The sequence below is a fragment of the Panulirus ornatus genome, chromosome 56 (assembly GCF_036320965.1).
Source record: "Panulirus ornatus isolate Po-2019 chromosome 56, ASM3632096v1, whole genome shotgun sequence".
NCBI lineage: Eukaryota > Metazoa > Arthropoda > Malacostraca > Decapoda > Palinuridae > Panulirus > Panulirus ornatus.
Window position 1 is genome coordinate 9,468,644 of NC_092279.1, and position 12,039 is coordinate 9,480,682.

The window sequence follows — 12,039 nt, forward strand, 5'->3', positions numbered from 1 at the left end:
GGAGGACAGCAAATGTTGTTCCCATCTTTAAGAAAGAAGATAAATCCAATGCCTTTAATTATTTTCCTATCAGCTTGACATCCATTGTGGGGAATTTTCTCGAATCAACTACAGCAGACAAATTACGGGAACACTTGGAAAATCATGATCTCATTAGGAATTCTTAAAATGGATTTGCCAAAGGAAAGTCATGTCTCAGTTAACTTCTCTCCTTCTTTGATAAAGTATTTGAAGCTGTTGATCAGGGTAAGAGTTGATATTGTATACTTGAACTTAAGTAAGGCTTTTGATGGAGTAACTCATGAGCACCTGCTTAGAAAAATAGTGGCACACAGCAGCATCAGGGGTTGTGTATTTAAGTGGATTAGGGCATAGCTCTGACAACAAAACAATGGATATGCATCAATGGAGTTAAATCGGACTGGAGCAATGTAGCCAGAGGTGTTCCTCCGTGGTCAGTCTTGGGGCCTCTCTTGTTCATTGTATATATTAACAATTTGGACATGGGAATAACCAGCAACTTAAGTAAATTTGCCAATGATACAAAATTATGGGCTGTAATTGACTCAGATGAAAATTTAGTGAATTTCCAGAGGGACTTATAGATTATCAGAATGGGCAGGTACATGGAAAATGGAATTCAACATAGATAAATGCAGAACACTTAGTGTGGGTAAAGAAAGGAACACTGATTAAAAACTGGAAAATATTTACTGTTGATAAAACAGAATGCGAGAGAGATTTAGGGGTACTGGTGAGCAAAATCTTAAGCTGTGGCAACAATCTATTAGAGTGTGTAATAAGGCTAATATGATGTTAGAGTTCACTGATAGGACTCTTAGAAATAAAACTCTCAGAGTATTATTGCAAATTTATCTTTCGTTGGTCAGACCACATTTGCATTATTCAATAGTTTTAGGTTCCATACTATGCAGTTGATATATATTGTTTAGAGAGAATACAAAGGCGAATGACAAAAATGATCGCTGGAATTATAAACCTCACTTATGATGAAAGGTTAAAAAGACTGAATTTACACTTAATTATGAGGAGGGCTAGAGGGATATGATTGAAGTCTTTAAATGGGTGAAGAGCATTAATAAAGGTAACATGAGAAAAGTTTTTGGAATGACACCACCGGATAAGACTAGAAATAATGGGTTTAAATTAGAAAAAAATATATTCAGGTTGGATGTGGGTAAATATTTGGTTGGTGGATTTATGGAACAAGTGATCTGTACTGTATAGGAAAGGTTTTACACCTGTGGGGTGCCATCTCTTGAAATTTCTCTACAATAAACAACTCATAAACCTATGGATGCTGTTTACAGAAATTATGTCCTCAGTCAACTTATTCCAATTATCCACCATTTTTACATAAAAAGTACTTTCTTATTGCCATTGTATAGAGTGATTCAAGTGTCGGATTTACCTTTTTCACTCTTACAACTGATCTTTCAATAATATATAAACTGTTACTGGTAAGGTTATAAAGGAAAGGGAAAATGTGGGTTAAGATTATAAGTAATGTAAAATACCAATGAATAAAAAACATATGGATAATGTATCTATTTCAACATTTTCAATACCTCTGTGACCTCTAATTTCAGTGACATTTCCTCACCAAACATGTACTCCACTTACTTGCAACATGATTTGTTTGGAAGGTAAACAAATATCTAGGCATTAATCTGATGCCAAAATCTATGTAAGTATCTGTACTCACCCACCATATCTGCAAAGCTCAGTTTCAGTTGGATTCCAACATTATACAGCACAGTCGCAATCAGAGGAATACATAAATAGTACAGGAAATTAGGCATCTCTAGGCCCTACAGGCAACTCTGATTGTTGTATTACGGCTTCATTAGGTTTGTATGCTACTGTACGAGCTGAATAAAGTTCTATGTTAACATAAAAAACAAGCACCAGGTAAATGTTTTTTTATCAGCTGTCTGCAGGATGGTCACTTTTTTAATGTTCTTAAGCTATGCTCAAGGATGATGGAATCGTGCCATAGGTATCCATCCTGTTCATTTACTGTTTACTAGAATTTGACAAATGTGTGTTACAAAGGTATTACATACACTCTCTACTTTTCGTTTTAAGTGTTTTCACCCCACAATTTTCTTGTACACAAAAGTCCTGCCTACTTTATAGGAACTTTAAATTAATAAAGTTGGAAATGCTACTCCTAAAATCCCCATGACACGTGAACTCAATACATTCCTATGGTTTCCATGGGTACCAATTTCATTAAATTCTATCAAGATGAGCGTCCATTATCTAACTTTTAACGCTATATATTTCCTTAACCATAAACTTGAATGTATTCTAAAATTTGCTTACAGATAACTTGTTTCCTTAAATGTTCTCATATTGTGTGACTTGAAAGACAGGTTTGGGATGAGGTCGAGTCCCAAGTCCTGTTGTTGTTTGTTGGGTTTTACAGCCATCAACCTATGAGGAAGGTCATTAGGCCTGCAACCCTATTTAATGTATGACTGACGTCATCATTCATAAATACCTATTAGAACAAAAAAAAAAGTATATGTAATTTTGATGTAATAAAGATAAATGATAATAAATATAAGTAATGGAAATAAAAGATTTGTGGGTACTGAGCCGACATGGCGCAAATACCACCCAGTCGGCACAGTATCCACAGTTGCATTTTACCCAAGAATGCAAAAAAATGGGATAGGTTAGGGACAGGCTTCCACCATGACAGGCACACAGAATATATAGTTAATTGGAGGTCCGCCGACTCAACACCATGGCGCAGACGACCCAGAGGATGACCACCTCCCTCAGAGGCCAACCGCCTAATGAATGGACATGGCCACCCACCATGCGACCAACCCAAGTAGGAGGAGCTGCACACCAAGCCGACTTCGCCACCGAGGAGAATCCGCAAACCACCTTACATCATCTTGACTAATTCTGTTTCTCTGAGGAAGAACATCAATTTGTCAATAGTACTCGGGTTATCCCCGAGTACATTAATGACGTTGAAGGAAATGTTTTGGTTGACATGGTAGTTAAAAAATTTCCTTCTATGTCGTTCGTATCGCTTGCATTTTAGCAGTAGGTGTTCTATTGTGGAAGTTTGTTTACACTGTTGGCATACGGGTGGAAAACTTCTGGATGTGTATGGCTGCAAATGGGTGGTGTACGTACAGTTCATTCTGAGGCAGGCCAGCACGACCTCTTCTCTTCTGTTCTTTCGGTACGAGATCGGCCAGTCTGCCACTTCTTGCTTGTATTTTTTGTTGATGGTCAGGTTGGTCCACTGACTCTGCCACAGAAGATGGACTGATCTCTTTCCCAAGGAAAGGCAGGACCCCAGCTCCCGAGGGATTGGAACGATCTCGAGTTCTGAGGTCGACTTCGCCAAGCTGTCTGCCTGCTCATTGCCGTATATATTGCAATGACCAGGCACCCAGATCAAGATGATATCTTTTTTACATGAATTTAGTTTATTAATAATATTGCCCTGTAATTCACAGGACTCTGTATATTCTGAGCCTATTGCTTTAAGAGCGGAATCAGAAAAAATTACGGCTTTACTATGTTTTGAATTAATTATATAGTCTATGGCTCGATCGATGGCAAACAATTTAGCGCAAAATACAGATATATGGTTCGGCAAACGGTATCTGAGTGCACACTCCATCGATCATACACTTGCCATATCCGTCTTGGAGCCATCAGTGTAGAAGTGAACATACGATAAGTGATCAATGATGACCCAAGTCCTTTTCTTACATATCGTACATATATACAAGATTAAGAGACAGGGTAACAAGATGAAATTCTCTTCTCATAACAGACAAAGAAGTTATCAATGAACAAGCACTTGCTGATCAGAAGCTCTGAGGGAAACAAAACACTAGCATGTGTTACAGTCAAGCAACTTTTGATAATTCTGTTACATATCTCTGATAAAACTCAACACACCTGATGAATGTACATGTTACCTAAAAACAACATTAACGAGTACTTACCAAAGTTGGGAAGGAACGGTAAAACGATTCGATTCAGCAGTTTAGCCATGTTTAAGCTGTTTTGAAGCCAGCGAACAGTCAGTGCCAAGACTACATCCAGAGAACAAACAAGACAGCGACCACGCCATCTACGATACTTGCTATATGTGACTGATGCCATCTATAACTCTTGCTATATGGGACTGATGCCATTCACGTTGCTAAACAGAGGAGTTTGTTCATAAAAGTAGTAGTCTTAATGCGGAAGTGGAGGAGGAACCATGAAGGGAATATAAGATCGAAAAATGTTTCAAGACACGTTGTAGTGTATCAGAGTAGACCACTGTTACGAAGTATCAGCGGACATCTAATACATAACAAGATACAAGATACATATATGACTCAGTATTCTAAACGGGTGTTGTGTGCTAAGCACCAGCCAGACAAGCCGATAATGAAGACATTAGTAAATCTCGAGAAGCAATGGACATATTAACTGAGTAATGATGTGTCCAGTGTATGTGAATCAATCCCTCAGCCACCATGACTACTTCATGTCATTAGCGAGCTCTATCTGACCTGCAGTCTGGTAACAGGTTACCAACGACCTTTCCCTGACCTTTAATCTGGTAACCTCTCACTGGCTTGTAGTTTGGTACTATGTGTTACCAGCGACCTCCCTTTGGCCTGTAGTCAGGTACCGCCTCGGTTAGTGCACTATGCAGCCCCTGGTCTTCCAATCCATAACCTCACTCATGACCTTAGTGACGCAGCTCCACATCTATTCCTCTCAGGCGGAACCACACGTCATATACTAGCCTGGGTCAAGGGGAAACGATGGCCAGCAATGGCCTATGTGGCCTGGCATTGGGTGACCGAGGTGGCTTGGGGTGGATTACTTTCTCCTCTTCCTCCTGCGGTTAGTATAAACGGTGGTGTTCGGGACCAGCCACCCCCCGGACCAGAGAACCTGGCCAATGGCCTCTGCCCTCTGCAGGAGAGCCGGAAACTTTAACAACCTATCCTCCTTTCTACAGTAGCACCAGAAATTAAGCAACTTGTTTTTGCCATTCCTTACTACGGCTCCGGCTCCGGCAGCAACACCTCCATGCCTCACTTGCCTTACACCAACACCACAAGGCACCTGCTCTACCTTTTAATCCCTCCTCCCCCCCCTTTTGAGCAATGTTAGCCTCTCTCTCCTTCACCATGCAAAAATACATCAGACAACTTAGAACTCCGGAAGCCTTGAGAAAAATTGATGCGATATGTAAAAGTCTAGTTGGGTGTCACTAGACAGATGCCAGGCAGATGATGAAACAATGATCAAGAGGAGGTCTCAGAGTGAAGGCTTGAGGAAGGTCACATGATGCAACAACTTGCTTCCGAGTCAATAGGGTATGCCGGAGGCGGGAGTGACGACATAACTCACAAGTTATAAGAGGATGGGCTGACTACATAGCTCCCACAGAAGGTTGTAGAAGGAGTGACTGACTACATTACTCATACAGAAGGTTGTAGGACGAGTAACTGACTACATTATCCTACAAAAGGTTGTAGGAGGAGTGACTGACTACATTACTCCTACAGAAGATTGTAGCAGGGGCTGATTGCACAACTCCTACAGAAGATTGTAGGAGGAGGGACCACATATCTCCTACAGAAGGTTGTAGGAAGAGTGAATGACTACATAACTCCTAGAGAAGGTTGCAGGAGTGACTGACTACATAACTCGTACAGAAGATGCCCAATGACTTGGTACAGAGAAACAATATGATGCTTGAAATAAACACAATATTTATACTATCCCATCCGGTAACACCAAAATAACAATGATGTAGAATGTTACATCAGCAATAGAAGTATTGCTATATGATGATAATCCTAATTTTGTACTGATCAATAATACAAGATTTGTATAACCTACAGGCAATCTATAAAAGTTTCGTACGGTTATCTGTTTAGTCTAGTACCTGGAAAAGTTGGAAAAAGAAACTCTTTTGAAAATACTGTACCAGTTTATTAGGTAGGAAACATGGTTACTAGTTTTCTGCTGTGCCCTGAGCCACAGCCGTACAAAAGGCCACAGTAATAGAATTTGGGTGTGACAGCCTAAAATCTATGTTCAGCTGCCCAGTACTTTCTGCTTCGTCATATCCTCTGAGAAAGCAGTTGATTTGTTAACGTCATTATCTAGTAAAATTGATAGTAATATAAAAGAATTATTGGTAACGCAAATTACATTTGAATGTTTCTCTACACAAACCATGTAACAAAATATGCAAAACATCCAAACTTGTGGTTGTGACGTGGTGTCCGGCCTCACGGAACTGAAGATGGGCGAGTGGTTGTGTCCTGGTCTCCAGCACCACCAAACTTAAGATGGACCTTTGGTTGTGTTCTGGTCTCCAGCACCACCCAACTTAAGAAGGGCGAGTGATTGTCCTGGTCTCCGGCCTCATCCAACTTAAGATGAGCGAGTGGTTAACCTCACCTAACTTACAATGAGCTAGTCGTTGTGTCCTGGTCTACGGCCATATCTAACCTAAGATGGGCCAGTAGTTGTGTCCTGGTCATAGTATTCAAGGAAATTTAACATCTAACTGAATGGATGAATATAATGAATCACCTGGCATGAGAGTATATTTGAGACAATGTTTGCAATACTGAATGAATGAATTATGTAAAGGAACTCGGTATCAACATTTCTTTCATTAGACAACTGAATCTTATTAAAGACACGAATCTGTATGCCAGTCGAGTTTCTTAAAACAACTACTCATTACATTAGACAAAATATTGAAAATTCAGGGTGATTTTGGAACTCTGCCTTTTCTGGAGATGTTAGTTGACCTTTCTCCACTAGACCACAAGCTTCTTGAACACGACGGAACGACCCTTGAACACAACATCACGACCTTGTGTATGATGACTTGATCCTTAAGGGTTATGTCAAAAGCCGGGGTCGTGCCTTCGTGTTGCAAGAGCTCGTATGAAATATATTGTTATTATCAAATACTAAGTGGTCTCTCCTGCCTACCACGTCCTTTCCTGCCGCCCTGGAATATCTAATGTTCATAAGACAGATGGTTGGCCTCCAGGATTTTGGCAAAGAAAAAAATTCCTTCTTTCTTTCCCGCGTTAGGGAAGTAGCGCCAGGAACAAACGAAGAAAGGCCTCATCCGTTCGCATCCATTCTCTACGTGTCATGAGTAATGCACCGAAACCACAGCTCCCTATCCACATCCAGGCTCCACAGACCTTTTCATGGTTTCCTTATACTGCTTTATATGCCCTGGTTGCCCCGCGCATAACACAACGCTACAATTCACTCTATCCCGTGCACGCCTTTCATCCTCCTGCATGTTCAGGTTACGAGCACTCAAAATCTTTTTCACATCCTTCCATCTCAATTTAGTCCCCACTTTTCTTTGTTCCCTTCACTTCTAACGCATATATTCTCGTCATCAGCCTCTCACTAATTCTCACCATGTGTCTAATCCTTTTCAGCACATCCTATTCAGCTCTCTCAACCACAATCTAGTTATTACCACACATCTCTCCAACCCTTTTGTTACTTACTCCATCAAACCACCTCACACAACATATTGTCCTCAAACATTTCAGTTCCAACACATAAATCTTCCTCCGCACATTCTCATCCACAGTCTATGCAGCACATCTACAAGACATTGTTGAAACTCCTCTCCCTTCAAAAGTACCATTTTTGCGCTCCAAGATAACGACTTCTCTTCCCACAAATTCCTCAGTGCTTCCAGGACTCTCGCTCCCTTACCCACCCTATGACGCATTCACGCTTACATAGTTCCATTCGCTGTCGGTGGCATGTCCACTTCCAGGTACATAAAATATTCTAATTCCTCTAAATTTTCTTCACTCAAACTCACACCCAAAGTAACCTGTCCCTTTGCTTTTCTAAACCTAATAACCTTGCTTTTGTTCACACTTACTTTCAACTTTCTTCCTTCACACACTTTCCCAAACTTAAATACCAACCTCTGCAGTTTCTCAGTCGAACCTACCACCAGTGCTGTGTCATCAACAAACAACACCTGACTCCCTTCCCAGGCCCTCTCACTCCCTACAGACTGCATAATCCCCGCTATATCCAAAACCCTTGCATTTATCTCTCTCACCATCCCATCCATAACACACGTAACCCCTACCACAGACCCGCTCCACCTGGATCCACTAACTCTCTACCTACCAAACACACACCTTCTACTCTTGATGAAAACATCTCACTGTTTCTGGTAGCTTTCCTTCGACACTATGTATTCGCAAAACCTTCCGCGAATCATCTCTATCAACCTTATCATGTGCTTGTTCCATCCATGAATGTCACTTACAAAGCCATCTGTTTCTCAGACACATTATTAGAAACAAATACCTGACCCACACATTCTTTACCAATCCTGAAACTACATTGCCCCTCCCCAGTCTGGTGCTCTCTGCATGCCTTCACCCTCTCCCTCACCAATCTCCCACACAACTTATCAGGTACATCAACAAACTCATATATCACTAGTCTGAATCCTCACCTTTGTCCCCTTTGCCTTTTTAAAATGGCACATACATGTATCCCACAAATCCTCAGGGACTTCATTATGATCCATACACCAACTGAAAATCTAAACAAACTAACCAACCCAATTTCTTAAGAAATTCAATACAATACCATCCACATTTCATCTTACGGAAGCCTTTCATCTTCTCTTCTCTCATCACCAAACCACTTTCCATGTCTCCTCCATTCACCACCCCGACCCAAATATCCTACGTCTGCCACCCTCTCAATAAACAGATTCAACAGACCTTCAAAACACCTCATCTCCTCACCTCATCACTACCTTTTACCACCTGCCCCTTTACCCCAGTCACTTATGTTCTCTTGTTTTTCTAATACTATCAACCTTCTAAAACATCTTACTTTCTCTGCAGTTTACTTATACTCCCTCGTCCCAATTCTCATTAGCCCTCTTTTTCAACCTCTGCAACTTCCTCTCGACTTCTTGATGCTCTCTCTTGTACATCTCTCAATAAATCGCACTCTTTCCTTGTAAGTATCGCCCACACACCTCTCTTTTCTCTTTCACTAGCAACTTCACTTCATCATCCCAGCACTTACTTCTCTTTCTCACCTGTCCACCTCCTGCATGCCATCCACTTCTCTCGTACATGCCAGCATTGCTTCCCTATATATTTCACATTCCTCACCCACTCCCCTTGTTTCCTTTACTCTGATCTTCTACGTCTAATCTCTCCTGGTATTTCTTCACACGTTTCTTTTCTAGGCTCACTTTCACCATCTTCGTCTCTCTCATATAATTTTCTCTTCCGACATCCACAAATCTCCACTCTTGCCTCCACCACGTAATAATCATCTGCCCTTTTCAACATAATTTCGAAGAGATTGTTTTGCACACCTATCAATAATGCCCTCTTACCATCTTTCCTCCTCACCCACGTATACATGTCCCTTCTTTTACTCCAGGTATTCCTAGTGACCATTGCTTTTTCAGCACACAACTCCGCGAGCTATTCACCTTACTGATTATACAAAACTGCCACATTACTCAATCTCGTATCCAAATCATCCATCATTAATACTCGAAATCTTGAAGTAAAACTGGTAACACACTCTGCTGCTCCCAAAACACCTCTCGTCATGGTCATAAGCAATGATATTCACTCATCTCTGTCCAATATCATTTTTACCCACATCAGTCTGGAGCTCATCTCCTTACACTCACACATTCTCATAACTCCAGCCTCACACAGTGATTTTACCACGTAGACGTTACCAAACCATCCCTTCTCTTTAGTCCTGAGCTTTGATTTACTTACAGTTAGAACATCCAGGTTTCTTTCCTCAAACATACTCTCTCTCCTTTCTTCTCATCTTGGTTACATGTACATACATTTAGATACCTCAACGTAAGCCTGCGAGGAAGATAGGTCATAACTTGGCTCCTTTTGTTTCATCCTTTTAAAAGTGAACTACAAGAAAGGGGAGGGGAGGGGGGGGGGGAGCATATCTATGTCCTTTAAGATCATATAATATGACGCATGACTTACAATACCAGTTAACTTACGGCGACTTGTCAGGTTATCTTCAGTACTATCAGCCTCTAGAATTGATTCTCTTACATTACTTCAAGACTATGGTAAATCATTCAACTAAATGTTTTGTATAATATCATATATTTCCTGTTGTAATATTGGCATATGGTGAAATAGTTCAAATATGTTCACTGTTACTAATTTCATTTGTTCCTAAGAGTTGAACAAGATTCTGGAATATGAAATAGCGAGGATGCGGTTTGGAGAAACAAGATAACATGGCAGACCTCAAATCTTCAAATATGGTCTTCCATCGGCAATTAAAAGGTCGTATAAAAGTTGAAAGATTTTTTGCAATGTGGTGGAAAGAGGTTAGTAAACGTGGTTAAATTTTGGTCACATTAGCTTATGTAGCTCCGTTAAGTTAGATCAGATCAGATACTTTGGTTAAGTTACGTCAAATTAGGTAGTAAGGTTAAGCTGGGTCATATCAGATAGCTGAATTGTTTGCTCAGATTAAGTACTTAGGTTAAGTTTGCTTGAATTAGGTTGTTACGTTAAGTCTGGACAGATTAGTAAGTTTAGGTTAAGTTTAGTCAGATTAGGCAGTTTAGGTTAAGTTTGGTCCGATTAGGTAGTTAGGGTGAGTTTGGTCCGATTCGGTAGTTCAATAGGTAAGGTTCTCCATATATATATATATATATATATATATATATATATATATATATATATATATATATATATATATATATATATATATATATATATATATATTTGAAGGTGAAATCGCTCTCTGTTAGTTCATAAAATTTCATTCAACATGTAATTTTTCTATGCATGTGGCACGACATGTTTCGTGGAGACAATCCACCTTATCAGGTGCCAGTACATAATAAAGTTATTTAAATCCCAACAACGCACTTGGTTCCCGCCGTCCAACACCAATCTGTATAGACCACGCACTTTCTACTTTGTCTAGCAATAACTGTTGTAAGGGAGAGTGATTAAGAGGGGGGGGGGGGGGTCACGTGGAGGTGGTTGACCTGGGTAGCTGAGTGTGTCGAAATTTTTTTTTCCTGTTTTCGTGTTTTGTCATTTTGAGAGAATTGACAAAACACGAAAACATAAAGTTGTTCAAGACACACCCAGCTACCCAGGTCAACCACCTCCACGTGACCCCCCCCCCCCTCTTAATCACTCTCCCTTACAACAGTTATTGCTAGACAAAGTAGAAAGTGCGTGGTCTATACAGATTGGTGTTGGACGGCGGGAACCAAGTGCGTTGTTGGGATTTAAATAACTTTATCAAGTACTGGCACCTGATAAGGTGGATTGTCTCCACGAAACATGTCGTGCTACATGTATAGAAAAATTACATGTAAGATAAAATTGTATGAACTGCTGAAGAGCGAAAACACTTTCATACTATAATCACGGACTAGTGTGATCATCATATCTACACACACACACACACACACACACACACACACATATATATATATATATATATATATATATATATATATATATATATATATATATATATATATATATATATATATATATCTTTCTTCTTTTTCTTCATACTATTCGCCATCTCCCGCGTTTGCGAGGTAGCGTTAAGAACAGAGGACTGGGCCTTAGAGGGAAAATCCTCACCTGGCCCCCTTCTCTGTTCCTTCTTTTGGAAAAAAAAAATTATATATATATATATATATATATATATATATATATATATATATATATATATATATATATATTACATAAAAAATTCCCTGAAATACATAATGAAGTACTTGACTGAAACAAATAGCAAAATTCTATTTAGAAAATATATCTCTTCGAGAAATTATTATAATTTTAATTACATCCTTTTAATTAGAGATAAAACTCCAAACATAGTGACTTCACATATCCACACTAATAGATCTTAGATTCAAGTGGCGTGTCTTTCCTCCATACTTTAAGG

The 12,039-nt window shown here is 39.8% G+C and overlaps 1 protein-coding gene across 1 annotated transcript in view; it reads right to left on the bottom strand.

Moving 5' to 3' along the window:
- The window catches only part of mRpS29 (mitochondrial ribosomal protein S29), a 49,179-nt gene extending 45,014 nt beyond the window's left edge, over nt 1-4,165 (bottom strand). Inside the window, exon 1 of the mRNA XM_071693729.1 lies at nt 4,008-4,165. Within this exon, the coding sequence (XP_071549830.1) occupies nt 4,008-4,056 (49 nt within the window). The 5' untranslated portion in view covers nt 4,057-4,165. The remainder of the gene's footprint in view (nt 1-4,007) is intronic.
- Nucleotides 4,166-12,039: the final 7,874 nt, after the last annotated feature.